This window comes from Centroberyx gerrardi, chromosome 2 (genome assembly GCF_048128805.1).
Source record: "Centroberyx gerrardi isolate f3 chromosome 2, fCenGer3.hap1.cur.20231027, whole genome shotgun sequence".
Classification (NCBI taxonomy): domain Eukaryota; kingdom Metazoa; phylum Chordata; class Actinopteri; order Beryciformes; family Berycidae; genus Centroberyx; species Centroberyx gerrardi.
Window position 1 is genome coordinate 18,090,302 of NC_135998.1, and position 24,583 is coordinate 18,114,884.

At 42.3% G+C, this 24,583-nt stretch overlaps 1 protein-coding gene across 2 annotated transcripts in view; it reads left to right on the forward strand.

Annotated features, from left to right (window-relative positions):
* rgs3a (regulator of G protein signaling 3a) overlaps positions 1–24,583 on the forward strand; it is a 155,499-nt gene that overhangs the window by 79,813 nt on the left and 51,103 nt on the right. For both annotated transcript variants that reach the window (XM_071905352.2, XM_071905351.2), the window contains one exon: positions 5,431–5,565. In XM_071905352.2, the coding sequence (XP_071761453.2) occupies positions 5,431–5,565 (135 nt within the window). The remainder of the gene's footprint in view (positions 1–5,430; positions 5,566–24,583) is intronic.

Here is a 24,583-nt window from a genome sequence, read left to right on the forward strand (position 1 = left end):
TTATTGGACAGTTTCACAGCGACAGGAAAGATGTCACAGTTACATGTTACGCACCTTAGACCACTGAGCCACCAGGATGGCCCATATTACTGGATTGTTGTGAGACAAAATTACCTTTTCTTTTACGAAACAGTCAACACTTTGGATGGGGATGCTCAAATGAGCTCTCAGTTCGGGGGGCCATGCCAAATTAGCATCTGAGGTACGCTGGTAAGCTGCCCTTTTGCCTATGATCACATTACTTAAGGGTAATAGAAAGACATATTACTACTGAAAATGGCTGGTATTCCACTTTAAATTATTACTTTATACTCTAACAGCGGTTGAGGGTTTGCCTTTACCAGTCTATAATTTTGGTGTACATAGTGCTGATGTACATGTCTGTTCACTAACACAATACAGCAAAGTCAGCCATTGCTTTTACATACTTTTAAGTTGAAATTGATCCACTAAAAGTCATTAATTCAATGGGAGCATTCCATGGTTAGATTATAATAATAATGAATAATAATGCATTTTATTTGTACTGCACTTTTCATTCATAGTGAATCTCAAAGTGTTACAGAGTTAAAAACATAAAAATAAAAACGAAGAAAAAAGAGATCACTAATAAAAGTTAACACGAAAAAACCTTCCTGAATAAAAAGGTTTTTAGGCCTGTCTTAAAAGAGTCCAGGGTCTGCGCTGCCCTTAGATGGTTAGGAAGGCTGTTCCACAAGCTCGGTGCAGCCGAGCAGAAGGCCTGATCCCCCATGGTGCGGAGCTTGGTACTGGGGGCCCGGAGGAGCAAGCTGTTGGCAGATCTGAGAGTGCGGATGGAGGTTTGTGGGGTAATCAGTTCTTGTAGGTAGGGAGGCGCATGTCTGTTAATGCATTTGAGTAGCAGGACTTTGTAGTCGACCCTGAAGGAGACAGGGAGCCAGTGCAATGAAAACAGAGTTGGTGTTATGTGTTCGTGTTTTCGCACTCTCATCAGGATCCTGGCAGCACTGTTCTGAATATACTGGAGCTTCTGGATGCTCCTGCCAGGGATCCCAGTGAAGAGTGCATTGCAGTAGTCCAGTCTTAAGGAGATAAAAGCATGGGCAAGGTTCTCTGCATCTGACAGGGTTAGAGTGGGGCGGAGTTTGGAAATGTTTTTGAGATGGTAGAAAGAGGTCTTGCACAGATGTTTTATATGGTCATGAAAAGTCAGGTGAGGGTCAAACCTAACACCCAGATTAGTGACTGAGGAGGAGAGGGGGATGTCCTGGCCGTCAAAGGTGAGATGAGGTATGGGGGATGACTGAACCTGGTGTGGAGTGCCAACAAGGACAGCTTCAGATTAAATATTGCAAAAATGTTTTTACGTTTGCTGTTGGTGTGTCGATAAAGACGTCATTCAAAAAACAATGTTGGAAAGGTATTTGCGTTACCCTAACCCTGTATTCTGCACAGGTGGCCCGCTTGTACAGTGCTGTTGCGATGCGCTCCTCTGTCGGACAGGCGGCCCAACAGCCCCAACGAACGGCCCGATGATCCTTCACAGCAGATCAAATGTTGTTCTGGACATCCTGAAGTGTTGCACCCAAAGGCTCTCTGTAAAAAACACAATAACAGATGTGATGTAACAGAAGTCATTTTGATTATCATTGTCTGTAAAAGTAGACAGCCAAGGTTACATCTAACTTTTTGTGTGACTCTCACACTGACTCATATATAATATCATATTATTCACATAAATGGCTTGGCTGCAGCTTATATCATGAAGGTTTTAAATCCTCATGAGCTGAAGCATTGTCTCCTGTTTTGATGAGTTAGCGTTTTAGTTCAAACAATTGCTGCAATTGCAAAATGCAATTACAACATGATAATTTGTTTATCATTGTATTTTCACTCAATTATTCCAGTTCAGTAATCTTGTGAAATCAGGATAACCTCAGTAATATGAACTTGGGTCTTGCCTATGGACAAGGGCATGACAAGGGTTCACTTATATTTCAAGGTTGAACTTACAAGGCAAAAACCTGTACCACACACAGGGTTTGTTATTTGTTTACTTTGAAGTCTGTATGCGTGTGTGTGTGTGTGTGTGCGCATGTGTTCTGAGTATTAAGGCCTCTGCCGCATCTGTATAGACTTTCATTCAGTCTAAATGATGGATATCGGAGAACATCACCATTGATTTCTGTCGGCTCTCAAAAACTCCCCATTTCATCATCTCGTTGAGCAATTGGAAACAGTTCAGCTCAAATTCATAAATGCTTTTGCTCTCCATCCTGCTCCGCTTACTTGTTTTTCTCCGTCTATTTCTTTATCTAGTTCTGCCTGACAATTTATTTTTTCTGTCTCATACCTCATCTCTTTGTCTTTCTTTCTCCTTCCTCTTTCTCCCATTCCCTGTGGCTTCTTTCCTTTAGGATGTGTCAGCAACATCATTTTATATTCCCCTTCTCCTTAATATTAAACATTTTACATCAGCACATAACACATTGTATCCAAGCATCAAGGGAACACAGCCTTGACATTGCTACCATCAACGCAGGCCTCACATGCCTTTTTACCCTGCATTACCATCACTGACAATGACAAGGTCTTTCCCACCAAACACTTTGTCCCACTAGACCCTATAACAGCAGCATCCCCATCTTCAATAGGACATTTAGTGACATTGAAAGGGACAGGCAGTCAAGCGATAGCAACACAGGAGGACAAGCATGCCAAAGCCAGGCAGCCAGGGAATGAGCAAGCAAACTAGCATCATGATTCACCATTGACCAGGGCAGTGAACACCAAGAGAAGCCCTGAGGACTCCAGTCAATCTCTGAAGACTTGCACAAAATGGAAAAAGCCCTATTTATAGTCTAACCCATGCCAGGACACAAATGTGTAATTTCTTGTTTTTCCCTGACACAGCCAGAAGCAGAAACATCTGAGGTAGATGGAAATGGTCAAAGTTGAAGGGGAAGAAATAGAAAAAAATGTGCGCTTGAGCACAAGATGTTCCTTTCATGTGGGAGCTTTTTCAGGAAAGTGAAGAATAAAGAAGACTATTCTTCAACTGAATATACCTCAACGATAACCTAATGAGCTGGAGCTCCCATCCAGCTGTATCTGGATGGTGACGGTCAGAAACCTGAGCTGAACAATGAGCACCAATCCGAATGTGCTCAACCTTTGAGAGTTACGTCTTATTGGTTACCAGATATGTCACTCAACTAAGTGTAGGCAGCGTCATTAAGCTGCTATGCACCTGGAATTTACCTGATGTACAACAACATGGCGAACGTGAATATTGATGTCCATCGTTTGGACCAAACAGTCTACATAAAGTTTTGCAAACTGAATCAGCTGTAACGTTCACACCTGTTGACATTCTGTCTCTCTCGACAATGACAAGATGAATCAGAAAGAAAATGCTCCAATCACAACAACTCACGCCTCCTCAAGAGAGACGCTGCCGCTGTAGACAGCATCACAGAAAGAGTCTGGTTAGGACCAGGCCAACTGAAGGCTTGTTGTTGTTTTTGAGAAAACTCACAAGCTGTGGATGAAAACGTCCCCCCAAAGTGTGTGTGCGTGTTTGTGTGTTTATGTGAGTGGATATGGATTTTGCAGGCTTTTGTAGCACACTGAGAACCATAGAAAAATTAGTGTTAGCGTAGGTAATGCGATTAATTGATAATTTAATTTGGTCAGCAGCTCATTGATTTGCTTATTCGAAATGTACTGTGCCTGTGTTCACTACACTGTATGTGTGGATATGCACTTTGTACTTGTCTTTGTTGTTTGAGGTTTGAATGAAAAAAAAATGAGAAGGGGACATTTAGTGCTATATTTAGTATTTCAAAACACGAGTCAACAGTTCCTCCAAGGCTTAAACCACTCTTTGTTGTTATGCTGAGTCTTTGCCAAAAGTGTTGCCTCCAGGATTTTCACACAACTGCTGTTGCAAATGATTTTTCGGGTTATAGAAAGAAAAACAGGGTACTGAACTAGCCTCAAGACTGTTAGGCAACTAAACCAAAGATTTCATTCAGTTTTAAGAACAAGTGTAGCACTGGCATGTTTCATAATAGTTAACATTTGCTCAAGCACAGACCTTAGTGGTAAGAGTTACTAACTTGTGTCTGCTATACACTAGGAACCGTTTAAAGACAATAATGTTTCCTGTTTTTCATTCTTATTCAGTCGTTAAATCATTGCAGCACAGAAACGGCTCCAGGCTTGCAGTTACACTAACAAATCACATCAATTGCAAATTGGCATAAAGTTTTCTTATCCTAGAGACAATATTCCCATTAGCTCTCCTCCTTGGATTTTGTGAGTGTCTCCTAATGAGGGTATGGAGCAAAAATGGACATAAATTAGTTTCGTCAAAGGTTTTTATGAGATCTATCTTGTACCAAAAGTACATTGCTGGAATCATGACAAAACCTAAATGGGGCCATGAAACCATTAACGATTTAAACTGGATCACTTACAGATTCTGGTAAGTCCTGGAAAGTCTGCCAAGTGGTGTTTATGCACTTTTGACTTCAAAGCTATTTGACCAAGCCTTGTCAACTCTGAGCTTACTACTGGTCATCAGATATTCTTTCCCATTAATTTTCTACCAGGGATGTGTTGATTTGTACTTTTTTGGGGCTACCAACCTGCTGTATGTCACGTAATCACTTTGCCAGCATATCAAATTCTGCCCAAAGTGAGTATTGTACATGATCTAATTTCACTAATGCTAGCATTTTGCTGTCCAGAGTGCTGTGTCAGTTTACAGTCTATGCTGCAATGCAAACATAGTTCAAATGACAACTGAATGTGAAGGGTTGTAAATGGAACGGTGTTCAGTGAAATAAGAGGGCACTGACAAGATGAACAACTAGATGTTACGGGCGTAGGACAAGTATGGACACTGTATTTATTTTATTCTGCTGGATAACTGGGAAAAGGTGTCCTGAACTCAAGAGCCATCTATCATGACAAGAGGATGTGCACCTTTGGAAACACACACACACACACACACACACACACACACACACACACACACAGACACACATACACACAGTATAACATAGATGACACCTCTGGCTGGTTAAGCTCCTTTGTTAGTCATTATCCTCTTTGACGGCGCTCTCTGGTCTCTCAAGCCTCTTATGACCCTTCTTCTGGACAAGTGGTGTGGGTCAGCTGGATACAATTCACACACACACACACACACACACACACACATACACACACACACACACACACACACACACACACACACACACACACAGAGCTGTCCGAATGTCTTATGGAGCGTTTGGACAGCTCCATTTCTACCTCTCTTCAACTTACTGTCCAGGGAAAAGAAAGCACTTCTCTTTTGCATGACCATAGACGACTAATCAGTCCACTGTCCTTTCCCTCCACCCCTATTGCTCCTCTCTCTCTCTCTCTCTCTCTCTGCAGAAGTGTGACTGCCTGCTCAGTCTGGAAGCCTATTCGGCAGACCAGAAGCGGCGTGTGTGTCAGTGCCTGAAGGACAACATTGACAAGCAGCTGCAGCTTCAGAGGAGAGAGCCTCTCGCTCCACACTTTGAGCAGGTAGGACCGTAGCACTCCTGCATACATGAATCAATAAACACGTGAACACATGGGAATGCATACATTTGTGCATACCCACATCATAGGTGCCCCCCCCTGAACACCACACACTCCCATGCACACACACTCTGCACACACTGCCATCATCATTTCTACTCTGCTTTCACATTTCCCGAGGTACGTTTAATGCCATCTCTCTTGTCTGTGTTTGGTTTGTTGTTGTGTAAAACTTTGCGCAGACTAAATCGCGTGTATATACTGTATTGACAGCTGTGGTTAATCATATTTGTGGCCATGATTATTTTGCGCACACACCACAGACAGACTGACCATCTGGAGTGCTGGGAGTTTTCCCCGCGGGCCGGTCGACCTGTGGCGACCGGCGATGAGCCAAGCAAGACCGATACGAAACGATAAAAACTCTCAGATTCTCCTCACCCCCTTTGTCCTCTCTCTCAAGGTGGCACAGTGGCAGTGCACAGCGCTATTTAGGATGTAAACAAGCTCGAAGTTCTCGTCGGGCTCCGTGAGCCCTGATGAAGAGGGCGGTTGCTGGGGAGCTGTGAATGAGGTCACTATGGTCCATGGTCATTTGAAGTACTACAGAGGGAAATCTACTCAAAGTGCTCTCTGAGAAGATTTCTTTTTTTATTCTATCCTTTTTTTTTTACCAGGTTCTGTTGATTATTTATGGAAGAATTTGTGAAAGAAATGTGTAAGTGATCTATTCGGCCCATGTCCTTTAGAGCTGGACTCAGAGGTGTGAAAGTATAACATCACCTTGTCTGTAATGTACTTTGCATAGGTTTTGGGCTGTAACTGATTTTTTGATGACCCTCATTTCTTTCCCTCCCACCCCCCTTCCTTCCTCCCTTCTTTCCTTTCTTCCCCCTCCTTCCTTCCTTCCTTATTTCATTTCCAACAAAGAAAACCCATGCGTTGACCAGTTTGAAGGCAGTACAACCCAGTTCATCTGAGTTTGCCTGAAAGGTGATTAAAAAGGGATAAATACTCTGGTGTAGATGGCTCACCTGTTGTACATTAGGGCTTTATTCCATCAGCATATGAAAGACAGGAAGAGAGAAGGATGAGCCGGTAGTCTTTTATCCTATTCTCTCTGAATGCGTGTGTGTGTGTGTGTGTGTGTGTGTGTGTGTGTGTGTGTGTGTGTGTGTCATTTGCCAATGCGGTTTGTCCAAAAGATTCAGGATGAGAGTTGATTACCCAGAAGTGCAAATGACCTAGAACTAGGCCTATATCTGAATATTTTTCAATATTTGAACTACTTTAGGGTGAACTTGATTTCCTTTGCCCAATAATTTAAAATAGAAACACTATTTGGAAGATAAGATAAATCAAGCACTCCTCAAGTTTTCAAACTTTATTCTAAAACTTTTTCCCCCAACTCTGCAATGTACATTGTTTTAGGGGAATGCTATGAGTGTGTTTGTGTTTATGTATATTTGTGTGTGTGTGTGTGTGTGTGTGTCTTTGTGTTTATGAGAGAATGAGAGTGTTAATGCGTGTGTGTTTGTGTTGTAAAGGTTGCATGTGATAGGAACAAAGGGGACACAGTGTGCTTCTTTCCCAGTGACAATAGGTTCCCAGCAGGGAGAGAGAGAACAACACATACACCACACACACACACACACACACACACACACTTAAAGACTCTACTACATGCATACATACACAGACATATACACATATAGCAAGATTCCTGAAGTGTGACTGTGTGTGTGTGTGTGTGTGTGTGTGTGTGTGTGTGTGTGTCTGTGTGTGTCTGTGTGTGTCTGTGTGTGTCTGTGTGTGTGGGCATTGTACATGTTGCTTTCCTTGCTTGTTTCTTCCCATGACGTGTGTCATTGTGGTACGCAGGTGGATGAGCAAACAACACAATTAAACACTCTGCTATGTTCAATGCGTTCAATAACAAAAGCGCCTGGAAAGGACGCTAACTCACTTAAATCAATGCTGTTTACGCAAACCAAACCAGCACAGCGATCAATATAAGCATATGGTAAATAAACAGTATCGATAAGCTGGCAAGTTAAAAATCAGTGAAAAACAAGAAACAGCAGTCGCAGTGGGCTAAGGAAGAAAAACATTGGACCCGGGAGGATGTGCCCGATTCCTGCTGTTTCACACTGCCTGGAGGACGAGGGAATGGAGAAAACCATGAGTCCATGCATCCATCCTGCTGCGTGTTAACACTGCAGACTGGTGGTGGTGTGATGGTGTATGGTTTTCATGGCAGGGTCCCATGATAAAAGGGGAACAACATTTGGATGCCACGTGAACATCATTGTCAGTCAGGTGCATCCTTTCATGGCAGCAGAGTATCCATCTGCGAATGGGCTTTTCAGCGGGATAACGCCCCCCTGCCACAACACTAAGACTGTCCAGGAATGGTTCCACGAACAATGAATTCAGCTTAATGCAGCGGCCTGCCCAGTCACCAGATCTCAATCCAACTGCACATCTGTGGGATGAGATGGAGTAGATTACCACTGCCATCCAACTGTGGGAAGTGTTGGAGTCAGCGTGGGCCAGCATCCCCGTGGAACGCTTTCAACACCTTGCTGAATCGACGCCTGGATGAACTGAGGCTGTTCTGAGGGCAAACGTGCAACTCAATATTAGGAAGGCGTCCCTATTGGTTTGTACACTGTGTAGTTAGTGACAGCTCACTAAGACAAGGATGCTTTGTGAAAGTCCAGGTTTGGTAAGAGCAATAGTTTTGAATGATCAGTGCTGACACTGTAGCGTTTACGAAGAGCATTTCACTTCCAACATCCTATGACGTTTTCCCCAGTGAAACCTCTGACCCCAGCTGTATCAGCAACGCTGTTGCTGTCCTTGACGTTGAGCTCCTCTGTGTGTGTGTGTGTGTTTGTGTCGTGTTGCCTCTGTGCTTTCATTTTCCAGTGTGCAATGCCCAGATCCTCTACTAATTGGGGTGATGAGTCACGCAGGAGGAGGCACCTCAAGGAGAGACCAGTGGTTTTCAATCCTGGTCTTCAGGGCGCAGAGTATTCATAATATTCCCATGATGTCACATGTATTTACCATATACACTGCTCATTGGCTGTGGCTGTCATTTGATTATAATCACCTGTTAAAACAATCACCTGGTATTTTCCTACCAAGATGGCCATGTGGTGATGTAACGGAATACTATCAGTTGCTGGATTTCTGTCCATCCAGCTAGTTAATTGCAGTTAACTGCATTCACCTTGCATTCCTAGGACCAGGACTGAGAACCACTGATCTCTCTCTCTCTCTCTCTCTCTCTCTCTCTCCCTCTCCCTCTCTCTCTCTCTCTCTCTCTCTCTCTCTCTCTCTCCCTCTCCCTCTCCCTCTCCCTCTCTCTCTCCCCCTCTCTCTCTCCCCCTCTCTCTCTCCCCCACTCTCTCTCCCCCTCTCTCTCTCTCTCTCTCCCTCTCTCTCTCTCACACACCCACACACACACACACACACACACACACACGTGTACGTACAATGAAGATCCAAGAAGATATGGAGATATGTGTGTATGCATGTGAACATTTGTGTGTGTGTGTGTGTGTGTGTGTGTGTGTGTGTGTGTGTGTGAGACCATGCCTGCATGGTGGTATTATTCCTGTATATATGTGATTTCACTTTGCCTGGTCAGTTTGCCTTATCAGCAATCCAAAACACTCTTCAAACACTGGTGAGATCTTAGCTTCTCAATTACAATATAGATGTAACCTTTCCTTTATATTTTCATTAGAACCTTTTACTACAGTCTCTTGTTAAATGGAACACAAAACAGTGTCCTGGAGGCAAGTGTACGGCTGCTTAATCATGATAACATTATTCTACATCTAGACAAATTAGTTCACTTTTGATTGCATTTTTGAACAGTGCCTTAGAGGCAATTAGTTTGTATTCAGCCAGCTCAAAATATCTTTAATTATGTGAAAGTCAGTGCAGAAGTACACGGGATATGGGGAGAATGCCTTTGTAGTGCCCTTGTAGAGTCTGATGCATGGAGGCCTTTCAAAATGCAGTGCAATGTATTTGTCTGGTGGTGTTTTATTTTATTGATTTATTTATTTATTTTGTTAATTTAGTCCTGTGTATATTACTCTACATGTAGGGGCCTTGCTGAAAGAAACCTTTGGGGAGTTGGAGTTTCTGTTGGGAAAAGGAGGACAATACAGACACATGTGGGACAGGGATGCTGAAAAACAACCGTAAAGCTAACTTTAAAATCTAACTCACATCACACGTGACCAAAAGCTTCCACAAGGTTCCTAAATGGAAGTAATTGAAAACAGGTGCTCCTTGAGTTTAGCACAAACCCTATGTGAAAAACAGCGCTTTTGTTAAATCTCTTTCCATTAATCTCAGAAACATCAGGTTGTATAGTGTGTTGTTCCAAATATGTCCGAAAATATTCTGATATTCAGACATGGGAGAATTTTCTTTTGCGAGTGCTTAACTACTCTATTTCAACGTCAATGGGACCCAGAGAGAGTCCATTGTTGCTGCTGACAGTAGCACTTACTTTGTAAACTGAAGTGTCTTTGATGTAGTGTGTGTGTGTGTGTGTGTGTGTGTGTGTGTGTGAGAGAGAGAGAGAGAGAGAGAGAGAGAGAGAGAGAGTGAGAATTGCAGGAAAGGAGCATTAGAAAATTTCCTATTGAATCACTGACATTTCTCTTGTGTCAGAAACAGCATTGTGTCCTCTTGTGCACAAAGCCGGGGATGAAACCACACTTAGCTGAAGCATGCAGTTTTACTATTTTGGAAAGGAGTAATGTTCAAGTGCACGGTGAGGGCAGAATCCACTTTCAAGGGAAAATACACGTGAAAGTTCATCATGAATTTGTTCATTTGTGTTATCCCAGAAAATGTGGTTACTCCGTCACAGTGTCGATGTCAACAACTGCCCCAGTTCCTCTGCTCCCCAAAGGCTTTGAATGCAGCTTTCTTTTGGACCAATTTGGACATGAGCCCTTTTCACTTGGAGATTCTCTAATCCTCCAATCCCTTAGTGAGTGGGACATGAAAGAGTTTACCAGTTCCCATTGTGTGTGGGGCTTCATTTAAAGTCAACAGATGTTAAGTAAAGGATTTTTGCCTTATGTTCATGATGACTAACCTCAACTTGAATAACTGTTGCTGATGTAGTCTCTCTCTTTCTCTCCCTCTCTCTCTCTTTCTCTCAAAGGGCATTTGGTGGACTTTTGGTTTTATGTGCTTGGTAGACTTTCAATTTGTCAAACCGGAGATGTTTTGCTAATGGTGTGTCTTTGGAGAGAATGGCAAATGTGTGTAACTTTGCAATAATTTTGCCCTTAAAACGATTGGGTTATCATTGAGTTCATTCCAACATACTTGGGACATACTTGGGGCACCAGGATTTTTTTTTTTTACTGATATGTGCACATGTATATTGAAAAGCAGGACTTTGAGATGGAAAAAAAGCTCCTCATTCCTTTTAGATCTCATATCTCAAACTCTTCTCTTCGACAAAATTGATTTGTTGGACCTGGCGGGTAATCGGAAAGCAGATGTGTACGCATACTGTATATGCGTACAAATACATACACTCTCTCACACACACACACACACACACACACACACACACACACACAGGTAATAAAGACACATTACACACACATGATGATGCTATTCCTGGCCCATGCCAGACCACCTTTTTCCCCCAGGGCATCATTTAGGCTACATACATTCTGGTGCATAAGTGTACAGCAGATGTAGGCAGGTGCATTTATGTGCATGTGCTCTTACTCATGCTCAAACTGCACAAGCTCACAGATAAATTAATAGAACAGATACACAGTCGCAGAGACACACACACAAACATACACACATGCAAATACACGCGTGCACACACACACACACACACACACACACACACACACACAAACACACACACTGCCTTGTGGCATGGTGTCCTAGAGCCCATATAAGCCTGTGAGCTCCTCCCTTGGAAAGCTTCCGGTCCGGGCAGCATTAGCCACTAAGCTGCTGGAAAAATAAATTTGTTCAGCTGCACACACACACACCCTCAAATGGGAATGTAACCAGGACTGGCCATTTTGAAAAACGACAATCACAGTTCATCACACAGTCAGCATTTGACGAGCAATGCTGGCACGCTTTTTCTCAGAGTCACAAATGGAAAGCTAACTATCCGCATTAAGAGTTACGTAGAATTTCTAGGTGCTAGCATAAGCTCGGTAGAACACCAAGAACAAAGTGTGTCTGTTGGGGCTTTGGGAGGCCACTTGTTCTGTTCTCTGTCTCTGGCTGTCTCATTTCACATTTATGAGAGTCTGTTTTAGCTGCAGAAGTGGTTTTAATAGACCAGTTACGTTTGAGGAAGCAGTGACGTACTGTAGCAAGGACCATCTCTTGTTCTGTCGTCTCTGTCTCGCTCTCTCTCAACTGGCCAGGCTGTGTTCATGCAAGTTGAAATCAAAGAATGTGGTGCTCTCTCCTCTTCTCTGTTTTCCTCTCGTTAACATGCAGTGATACACACACATGAGATGAAGTACTTTCTTCCCATTTTAAGTGTTGGTGGTCATTTTTCAGTTTTTTGTCAGTAAAGCAATATTGAAGATATAAGATATCAGCTCATCCTCATTGCATACTCAACGGAATCTATAAACATAATAATTTGCGTAAAAAGACCAAAAACTCTATCACATAGAATAGAGGTGGAAAGGAAAGGAGGATGCAAGGAAAGAGAAAGTTTACTAGTAACTACTGACCATTTTCAAGTTCAAGTTTAAGAATTGATTTCCCCAAATGGAAAAATGTATTTGCAGCAACGCATAAAGTACACAGCTGGTGAGGAAGGGTCTGATGTGGCTGATGTGGAGCGATAACCTGCAGGATCAGATTTGGGTTTTGGGTTTGAGCGAATGAGTCAGGAGAAGTTTAACAAGTAGCTGAAAGAAGGAACATGTAGTTTCCGACAGTTAATTTTCACTTGGGATCCAGTGGGGATAGGAGAGAGCTGTGAAGGAGGGTGTTACACCTGTCATCTTGTCTTAACTGGGGAATTAAAAAAAAGAATAAAACATAAACACAACCATCTCACACACTGGTGCAGAGCAAAAATAAACTCATGGATATTCAAAAGTATGCGCTGACAACAAAAAATACGGCAGACAGAGGTCTTCATCATGTTCTCACCTTGCCCCGTCTAGGCTTCATACTGTCTCATTCAGTGGAGATCATGGGATCATGTAGTCACCACACCCTGTGAAGTCCTGTTCATGTCAAAATGTTGTTTATCTCTCTGTAATACATTTTTTGTGGAGCAGTGCTGCTGTGTTCTGGTCTACTTTTGAATGTCTACATGTGCCTCAGGACACACAGGGTGTAGGACCGCCACACAGCATAGACATATGGACACATGAATGTGCAGTAATGTACAGTATGGATGAGATCTGTACTGACACATACAGTATGTGCACATGCATGGATTCATTTTTTCTCTCTGTCACCGCTGCAGACACACGTTCCTCTTCATTGTCTCAGATTAGACAGGGTATGAATTCCATTTTTGTCTTTGCTTGCCTCTTTCCTCTGCCACACACTTGTACACACACACATACACACAGACACAGACACACACACACACACACACACACTGCAGATGTGTTATTTTCCCCAAGTGTGATATGCAGATTTATCATTGGTTCGAAAGGAGCAGAAACTAGGAACCTAGGTGAAACCTTGAATATTCAGTAACACCACAGTGATGCTACTTTCTTTTAAATAATAGTTTATGGGAATTCTGCTTCAGCAGATAGCATTGCAGTGGCAGGGTGGACTAATGGTTAGTGAGGTCCTCTTTCAACCTTAGCTTCGACGTCAACAAGCATCTATGCCCTGCAGAAGTGTCCTTGAGCAAGACACTGAATCCAGTGGCGGCTGAGGCCATTCTCCCCCCCATCTCTTCAGCTATTTTGCACTACATGCTTGCACGTGCACGTGAATGTGCACGTATAACATGACTGTCCTTCCTGGGCGGAAGTAAGGAACAAAAGTAACACAAGGAACACAAGTAAGGAACAAAACTATTGACCGTTTGGAAAATATCCAGAAACATAATTGCAGAGATTATGCATTTGCACACAACCTACAGCCATAAAATGCTGAAAGAACATTATCAAAAATTATTAGCTATTTTTATTTATTCATTATTCATTATTTTCTCAGTGCAAGCTTAGGGAGGGAAGCTCCACTGGCTGAATCCCTACCACCTCTCATGCAACAAATGTAACAAGCTATCTTCTTGGCTTCACTGCAGTCCTACAGTCACTCCTGTTGCACCACATTGAGTGTTTCACATGCAGCTCTCATGGCAGAGAGCATATTTGCTTATGGCCATATGGGAATGTCGTTCTCATGAAATAGTCATGGCACCACAGTCCTATAATTCTTTATCCTATACTGCATTCTGTGCACTGCATTCCCTGGTCTTTTTGTAGTCTAGTTCCCCAGTGGTGGAGAAAACTGTACTTACAATCCCTCCGAGGTGTGGAACCAACATCAAACCCATTCACTTTTTTTTAATTTTTTTTTTAATTTTTTTCCTTTAGTTTCAGAACCTTGGTCAGAACCTTTTTCACATGTCTTTTTTATTGTTTTCCTTATGTTTATCAGTCATCTTTTGTTCACTGCCTCTCTGTTGTTTCTCTCTCTCCCTCTCTCATATTTTATTTGTTTTCCTATCCAAGTTGTTCTGTTGATCTGGAGTTTGGTCCCTCTCTCCCTCTGTGTGTTTCACATAATCATTCTTGAGGTTTGTCTGCCCAGCCGACTCTTTCTTCTTCAACCAGGGATCTTTTCTTCTCCCTCTGTGGTCACTTGCTCTGTTTCTCCCTTGATTAATGTTAGTTCTTTTTGCCAGTTTTCAATGTAATTAGTTTGGCTTTTGATACCTATTTCTTTTGTTACTGTTTTTGAAATGGTATGGAGGGCTTCATTACCGTTAAGTTTGAATGCTCTGTGCTGGGATTCAGGAGCTGATTGTGCTAAATGGCTTTGGAATTTGATGGCCCTTTTTATTATAGGGAGAGACAGGGGGAATTTCCCTAATTCTGCTCTGCAGGCATGGTTTAGGCTGTTTTTATGAACTACAAGGATGTCCTTACAAAGTTCTAGATGGAATTTCTCAACTGGATCTTTGTCCCATGGTGATTTGTTGAGCATCAAGTTACACATTTTTATCGGAGGATCAAATATAACTTTTTGATGCTTTAGTAGACCCTTCTGGCTTCTGTCAGTGCATGTATAGCTTTATTAAATGCATTGATAATAATCCCTAGTTAGTTAGTTAGTTAGTTAGTTAGTTGTACTCAGTATGTTGCAGTATAGTCTCATCCAGAGTAAGTCTCATCCAGAGTAAAGTGGTATTTGGTTTGGTGATCTGGCTTTTTTTTTTTTTTGGAACACCATAATCTTTGTTTTATCCAGGTTGATGGACAGTGCCCATTTTTACAATAGTTCTCCAGCAGTGACAGATTTAGTTGTAAACCATGTTCTATAGGAGATAATAATAAGATAATAACACCAAATCATCTGCATACAACAAGAACTTGATTTATTTTCCCTGCAGCTGTGGTCCTGGACTTGGAGATTGTTCAATAACTCTTCTCCATCCTGCTCCCTCTCTTTACTCTGTTTTTTTTTTTTTTTTTACCTGTCTGAGATTAAATGTGAATTGATTGTAGCTGTCAAGTGCAAATCTCTGTCTCTGTCTGTCTCTATCTCTCTCTCTCTCTGTGTCTCCCTCTCTCTCTTTCTCTTTCACTCAGACACACACAGACACACACCCACACACATATACATATATCTCATTGATGTTATTCATTGTGACCTGTAGTGTAAAATTAATCCCCTAGTCTCTCTTTAAACATTAATGATTCCCTTTTGATGGAATGGTGTTTGGCTTTATTTTAGCTCAGCCCTTAACTATTCATAACTGTGTTACATAATGGCAATTATCCATAGGCATACATAACTACAGGAGCTCTGGATAATGGGCTAACGGACACAGTCCTAAGAAGGTAGCACATAAACTTCTTCTCCTCTCAGTTCCACTCACTCCCAATTATAATTATGCACATTCTTTAGTATGGAAAATGAGGCATGGCATGCAGAGGAGCTGGGATAAAAGTACAATTTGCGATTATTGGGGCAAAGTTTTGACACAAGGACATTTTTGATTTGTACAACTGTTTGACAAGAGTAGTGACACCAACAACTTTAAAACATTCTGCCACCAATTAACAAGAGGGACCAGGAGAAGAGCCATGTTCTTGAAGCAGACGAGACAGCGAAACCTTCCTCAAGTGACTCCGCTGCCACTGAAAGTCGGTGATTCTACTTTCAAATGTCATTCATCACTTTGTGCATAATCTGGAAAACCAGATTTTTACTTGAGAATACCTTTTCGCTATAGTTTCCTTGTGAGTCAGTTGTCGCTTATCCTGAAGCGTGCTTGACAATGTTACGTATTTTGAAAATCCTATTAAACATTTGGACAGATATGATTAGATGAGGCTTGAAGAATAGCTTATATATGGATCTCTCTAGGCTTAAAGCAGGCACATGGCCATTCACTGGACAAGGCTGAGTGTGTGTGTGCGTGTGTGTGTGTATGTGCGTGCATGTGTTTGTTACTAGGTGTGAAAGACATGGCTCTTTGCATCCTGCTCTTTGATAGGTTTTGATTCAGTGCTTTGATTTGCGACAGAGCTACTTCTAAAAATAGCATGTGGGGAGAGAGAGAGACAGAGAGAGAGAGAGAGACAGAGACAGACAGACAGAGAGAGAGAGAAGGACACTGCTTAGGTCTCTGGAGAGTTGGTTGCATTTGTTCTTTTCGCAACCATCCTCACTCCCTCTGCCATTTTTACAATTGCCTCTCTCTCACCATCACCCCTCTCTCTCTCTCTCTCCCTCCCTCCATCTGTGCTTTTTTCTCATTTTCCTCTCCTCCACCGAATCCCTCCTTGCCCCTCTCCCTCTCTTCCCCCTCTCTCTCTCTCTCTCTCTCTCTCGCTCTCAACTGTCTCTCTCACACACGTCGGCGCACACGTTATAACCAAGCCAGGGGGAGCTGGGACTGCAGCGCAACACACAGAAGAAACAGAGCAAGGGAGAGAAAGAAGCGCTGACAGATTCAGAGAGAGGACAGGAAAAGACACATATGGTCACGTTGGATTTTTAGCCCGTGTCTATCCGTGCTGCACACACACATGAGGGTGTGTGTCTGTGTGTGTACAGTGGATGAACTCTGCCATTATTGCCGTACTCTGGGACACACACCGATAATTAGAAGCACTCACACACTCACACACACACACGCACAAGCACACCGCGCGTCCAGATGCCCGTGTCTAAGGTAATGTGGACAATCTTTTGCACTGTTGTTATGAAGATGGTTTCTCTGTGGACTTCTGGTAGCGTCACTGCTGTGGGAATCAAAATGATGGTGTGTGTGTGTGTGTGTGTGTGCGCGTGTAGGTACAGTATGTGTAAGTGTTATCAGTGGTCTATATGTCTGTGTGTATGTGAATGTTTGAAGTTGAGTTTGAAAAAGTGTGTGTAAGCAACACTATCTGCACTATATGCTAAAATCACTACTAGCCTACTAGTTTTTGTTGATTTCACATCATCACTCAAGTACTTTCTCTGACTTTGTGTTTAATTTTTTTCATGAACATTAATTGCTGCTCTTAAGATTGTTTTCCCAAGATGTTCTTGGTACATGATGTCAGTTTACGTTAGTTATTTTAGTTTAATTTTCCAGATTATCTCTATTATGAAATATGTTTATCAGTTATTTGCGTTTTTACTCACTGATAGCTTTTGATATTTATTATTATATGTGTACAATGATGTAAGGGGAGTTTTACTCTTAATTGATGTTTTGCCCTGCACCCTTAGCCCCCTTAGCACCCTTTTTATTACACTTTAATAAACTTACACTCACCTATCTCTGAGCACAGTGTTATGTTCATATTTATACAAAAAATAAATATCCGTACAATTTTGTGATCCTTAGAAATATTATACCTATTATAAGGCAAACCTATAATATTCTACAGTAATAGAGAAACCTACTCTACAGCAAATAATTTTCACTGGACTAGTAGTTTGTTGTGCAGTGATTAGTACTGAGCCCTTACTGCCAAAACAACTAGTGTGTTGGACGTTTACCTCTTGAAGTGTATTGTGTTTTTACCAGTGGACCTGGGCAACGATGTCGAGAGACGGCAGGTGTGTGTGTGACTTGCAGCTCTACCTTTCAATGTCAAATGTAGGTTGTTGCACAGAGGAGACGCAAAACCTTTCTCACAGAGTAGCACTGTCTTCTGAAGCACTTTAGATAAGACAGCAAGAGACAGGGAGAGAGAGAGAGAGAGAGAGGGAGAGACAGACAGACAGAGAGACAGAAAATGACAGAAAGAGAGAGTGACGGAGACAGAGAGAGAAAGAGAGAGAGAGAAAGGGGTGGCGAGATATGAGGCTTTTCAGTATTTCACATTTAATATATTCTCCACTGCTTGCTAATTCAGAGATGTGTTGATTTCCAGGTTCTTGTTAGACTTTTGTTATATTTTATGGTCACTTTTGCTGCTCTTGTCAATTTCATACATAGTGGCTCTTTGTTATATTGGATCAATGGGTGATTGTTGCAGTGTGGTGTTGTAACTGTTACTCTGCCACAATGTTCAACTTGTTTAGTGGGGAGCCGAGGACACCACTAACTCACACACACTTTAAGCACTTTATTTGAACCCACATGTGCACAGTTATACGCAGTTATGGACACTCAAATAAAAAGTGTCCAAAACACCATAAACCTCTACTGCATTAACAAGTACACACACACACACACACACACACACACACACACACACACACACACACACACGCTTCCCTGGTATGCCTCATTGTAATGTAGTCCAGGATTGAGAGATGTTCACTTTAGGGTGTATGTTCATGTGCATGCAAGTGTGTGTGTGTGTGTGTGTGTCCACTGTGCATAGTATATGGGTTTGGGGAGCGATTTCAACCTCCCTGGAGCATCAACGCTTCACTTGACACACGTTCATGCTTTTACGCATTAGAAGATGACGCCACATTGATGGTTTTCTCCTTAGTAACGTCTGCATGTCTGTTTGCACTTAGCCGCCTGCCTGAAAAAATAGCCAAACCCAGGCTGAATCAGTGGTGAGAGCAGAAAGTGACATTTGACCAGCCTCGATTAAAGTGAGAAGACCAACATTTTCCAGCTCCCATGCAGGTTCCAGGATGAAGTCCTTCCTGCTCTCTGTCTTGTTGAGGAATTGTTTGAATAAAAATTGTGCATTGATGGCAGCCAAGTCAAGGATGTTGTAAAACCGGCCAGCGGTTTTAGAGTCAGCGCTGTTATGGAGCGTGGTCTTGCCTTTTGGCCAAACATACCGTATCTACACTGAACAACAACAAAAAATAATGGAAATATCAGTGCTGATTGATTGCAGATGAGCAATATCCAATATACACACCTTTATAAATGTACATGTTTATTTATATTGTGTTTTTCTTCTGGTTAGTGCCGATTTCAACATGTCAGTGGATTGTGCTTAAACATGAAATATGTATGTTTTTAAGGCAGGTTACACATGCAGACGTCACTAACTATCAATGTGGTGACATCCTCTCACGCATGAGCATGTACAAAATAAATCTAGTGCTGCGTAGGTGTACTGCAGGCGTTCTTTACATGCTAAAATAAAGCTATGTGAGTGTGACGTGTGCGCTACACTTTAATGAAATACATTACGCTGTGCTACACCTACGCTACATGTGTCTAAAGCCAATGTGTCTCCATTGTAAGTCTGTAAATTCTTGTCTTGATCTGCGAGGTTTGGTCAGATCTTGGCTCCCTCGTCATATATGTGTACTCTATGACGTGGTTGTATTGTTTGTGTTCATGTGTATGTGTGCATTTAGTCGCCAATGTATGCCTGATGGATGTGTAAATGGCCAGCCTTTCAATGTCAAGAGTAATTAAGGTGTGTGTATCTGTGTGCTTGTGTCCATATGTGTATTTGTGTGTGTGTGATGGATACTAATGGGTTTGTGTGTCCTGTGGGACCCGGCTGCAGCGCCTTAATGTCTTAACAAAGGACAGGGGGGGGAGGGCGAGGGTGGGGGGGGCGCACAGATGCACACGTAAATACATATGTACACATATGTCAGACAATATTTGCGCGCATACACACACACTCACACACTGCAAATGTGTTGTTTTTTCCAAGTGTGACATCCAGATTTAACACTGTTCAAAAGGAGCAGAAACTGGGAACCTAGCTGAAACCTTGACTATACAGTATTCATTAATACCACCACATGCAGTTATAGAGTACATACCAGTATACTGTGCTGTGCAATGGTCATACACACCACACACACACACACACACACACACACACACACACACACACACGTGCGCGCACACATATGCTTCTCCCTCTGAGCTCATTGCTCATTTAGTTTGTCTACTCTCTTTTTTTATCTCCATCTCCTCCCTCTCTCCTTCCCTCTCCCTCTCTCCTCACTTGTTTGTGTGCTGCTTGGGAGTCTACCTTCTTAGCCTCTTGGGCATTCTCTCTCTCTCTCTCTCTCTCTCTCTCTCTCTCTCTCTCTCCCTCTCTGTCTGTCTGTGCACAGTTCAGTTGGCCTAGCCCACACTGACACTCAGAATCACCCACAGCAGCCAGCCACAAACACTCACACACCCGTTTGGCAGAGGAAGTAGGCCACTTTAATGGGGATGTGTGTGAGTGCCTGTATCTCTCTTTAGTGGATTGTAACCTGGGACCGCTTCCTCTCACCAGGTGAGGTTTATACACTATTGCTCTATTTTTTATTCATTCATCCCTGTTTTTGTCACTGATCTGAAGAGAGGTTTCGGGGCAAGTAGATTTTATTGATGCTGTTCTTTGGCGTTCAATATACAGCTGAAGGAAATTGCATTTCTTGAGTATTCATGAGGTTAGTTTGTGTTGCTTATATTGTTTTACAGCTAGGAGGCAGGGAGGGGTTTGGCCATACAGAGAAGGAAACAAGACCGAGAGATGGGAGAAAAGATAGGAGAAAGCAATAAAGGCTTATTTATCATCGGGCATCTTGCACTCTTTTTATGGCAAGCTTTTATGAAGAGTTGGGTGTCAGCGTCATGCACTATTTTGGCTTTTATTTGGTTATTGTTTTTCTTTATTTCTTCCTTTCCTTCCTTCCTTCTTTTCTTTCTTTTTCCTTTGTATCCCTCCATCCTTTCTACCATCCTTCATCCCTTCCCTCTTCAACTTTGTTGAATATAACTGACTCAGTCATATCACATGCTTCTGAATAAACAAGAGCCGAAGACAATATTTTCTAGACAACAGACTGTCTACATCCGCCATGTGGCCCTTCTGGTCTTTTGGTCGTTTGTGTGTTGGCGGTGTGCCAGAGACATCCGTGATATCACCCTCCACATGGCCGGCGAGTGGGAGAGTGAGAGAGGCAGGGGAAGGAGAGAGGTTGGGAGATGGCCATTACGAGGACACACTCTAAAGCCTGTTAAAGCCATGCTGAAGCTGGGCTTTCGGAGGGAGAGAGCGAGAGAAAGAGAGAGAGAGAGAGAGAGAGAGAGAGAACAGAGGGGAAAAACAACAGGAAGCACACTGGGGAGAATGGCTTTTCTCTCCTCCTCATTAGGGGAACTGTGGGATTATATTCTCTTGCTGGAAAGAGGAAGAGAGAGAGCGAGAAACAGAGTATGCATGTGTGGAGTCGATGCTGATGCCTGTTGGTACACAAAGAGGGCGTGATGAATAGTGTATTGAGCAAATGGTAGCCTGTGTTTGAATGACAACTACAGTGGGATTATGGTGTGGAGTTTCAGAAGTTGGTTAAGTGAGAGAGAGAGAGGAATAGACAGAGAAAAAATGCTTCTTCTCCTCTCCTCTGTTTGCCTTATCCATCTGTCCTTCCCTCTCTCTTCCTTGTCCTTGATCAATAGTAGACAGTGTCAACGCCCCCTCTCTCCACCTCTCTCTCTCTCTCACACACACACACATCACACACACACTCACACACACACACACACACACCAGGTTGAATGTGATTTATCAGTTGGTCCTACGCAGCCGGTCCCAGCTTGAACAAATGAGATGTTTGTTATTTGTTATAGCCTGGGACAAACAGTGGCAAGCCGGCGCTCGGGACACACATCACCGTTTGTCACACAAGCGTGCACACGCACACACACAAAAAAAAAAGATACATAGACGGATGCATCCTCTCCCCTCAAACACACACACACACAACCCCCCCTCCCCCCCTCCCGTCTCTCTCTGCTCTCTCTGTGAAGCCCTTTTCCAATCTAATTCAGTGGTCACATTGTCTTCGGCTGCTGCTTGTCGTCACGGGGCAAGTCACGTCAATGACATTTTCCCCCTGAACCTTCGGCTACCATCAGTGATGCCTTTGCATCTGTGGATATGCCCCGCCCCCGACCCCACCCCGCTGGGTTTGTAGAAATTTCTATTTCCTTGATCATATTATAAGGACTAAAGCACACACACACACACACACACTAGCAAGACAACCTTGCCAGCTCCCAGTTTAAGATGAAATATTAATGAGAATAGACTTTCTGCTAATAAATTGTAGTTGACGTACCCTGGGTTTTACTCTCTGCCAAATATTCCTATGAGATAAGGAGCCACTATATTTCTCATTTAATACTGCTGCCATTAATATTGTTGTGCTCATATATTCAGTTTTCACCCTGCTACCCTGTAATTAAGTGATACCTGTGAGGGATATGTTTTTTTTTTTTTTTATGGTTTCCTTTCACTTCAGTATTATTCAAAGATATGTACATATAGATGAAAATCTCATCTAAGAAAGCATCTAAGAAAAAAAAGCAAATGCATAATATTACGTTTGCCAGGTATAAACCTTGTAACTCTGATTTGCTGTTTTTACTTGTTTTTACTTTAATTGACATATTATGCAGTCCACTGTGGGCTGAGTAATTTTCATGACTCTTAAGCTTGCAGAACTCTCTCTCTCAAAAAAAAAAAAACATGGTAAAATTGCATGGTTGTCAGTCTAAAAATAAAGCTGTTTTTCTTGATTCCCTACAAGTTGATATTTTGGAAATAGAAGGTTTACGCCCAACAGCAACATCATGAAAGTCCAGACTTAGGCCTACAAACAGACTATAGTTGTATTTACAACTGTCTTTAGCCGGGAGATTTTTGATACCGTTTTTATGACTCAATTAATAGGATGTGCTTTTATCGGCCCCAATATTCACCTGACATCCTGTCTTCCTGTTTATTTGATCTACAACCCTCTTTCCACTTGTTCCCTTGCTCCCTTTTCCATTTGTCTTCTCTCCTTCCCTTTCGGCGTGATCACAATGGAGGGGCCTGACAGATAAACGACTATTACCGTCTCATCCTTCTTCTCTCAGAGAGGGCGAGTGCAAAAGAGGAGAGTGCATGGCGGCGCATGTAATGAGACCATTCAGAGATTGATCATCTGTATGGTTTGGCCCTTTGACAAGCTATTGATATGACACAAAGCAATAATGACTCCTATATAAACACACCGTATTACACCATAGATTGTCCTGAACAATTTATGTCACAGCTTAATTTCCTAGAATGTTGGCACGCACACATGAACCCCCCCCCCTCCAACACACACACACACACACACACACACACACACACACACACACACACACACACACACACACACACAGACTCTCTCACTCTGTTGCTCTTTCATACACAGTATTTCTTTCTCTCTTTCCAAGAACCAAAGCGCATGAAAACATTGTCATATTCGCTGCTAGTAAACAAGCTCATCAGTTTCGGACATTGGCTAAAAATATCCCACATTCATAAGTTTACCAATAGAGTGATATGATTTATGAAGAGACAAACCAATTATGTTAAAATGTTAAAATACACAACTCTTGTAAAATGAGCACAAGAACACAAACTAGGGTGTTTTGTGTGAAATACGTTACTTGTGATGGCATGGATGTATAAATTGCACATTGTGTGTGTGTGTGTGTGTGTGTGTGTGTGTCTGTGTCTGTGTGTGTGTCTGTGTGTGTGTGTGTGTGGCATAGTAACATGAAGATACATACGGTACAAAGTTCCATATGTCTTCAGCTGTCATGTGGGCTTGTAGCTGAGTAGATTATGTGAGAGTAAACAAAAAATGTGAGTTTAGGTAAGAATTAGGTAAGGTTTCTGGGTAATTTTATGCAAGAACCTGTGACTTGGGTGGGGCCAAATGGCTTTACTTAAGGCAAATAAAACAACTTGGGCTAAGATTTGTGTCATTGTATGATGTTTGTTATTGGAAAATTGGAAAAGAAAACAACTTAGCTAATGATTACACACTTCAGTTGTTGAGGAAGATGCAACATCATGCTTTATACTATCCAAATGTCTTTGTTTTTCCAGTTGTTACTCAGAAACATGTTTTTCAAGAACAGTGTGTGGATTTGTGTGTGATTGCCTCTATTTTACCACGGATTAAGTGAGTGGTCAGCCCTAGGATAGTGTGGTAGGAGGCAGGAAGAACATGTGTATACTATTTCCTCAAACCAATTACACCGCCTTAAGGCCTTTCTTCCTTCTCTCTCTTTCTCTGTTTCTAAAGTCTCATGTTCTACCATGTTCATCTATTCCTCTGTCCCCTCTTTGTCCTCTTGTGTTCCCTCCTTTCTCTTGTTCCGTCTCGCAACAGTGAAATCGGTTTATCTGCCCAAAAACTAAACCATGTGAGTTTTACCTGCTGAGATATTTCTGGGGAAAATAAAGATGCTGTCACTCTGAGATAGTCAACTAATTATATTCCACAATCTATCATTCATTTCATCATCAGTATTATCAATCAATATTAACAATGTAAACATAAAATGTGGATGGAT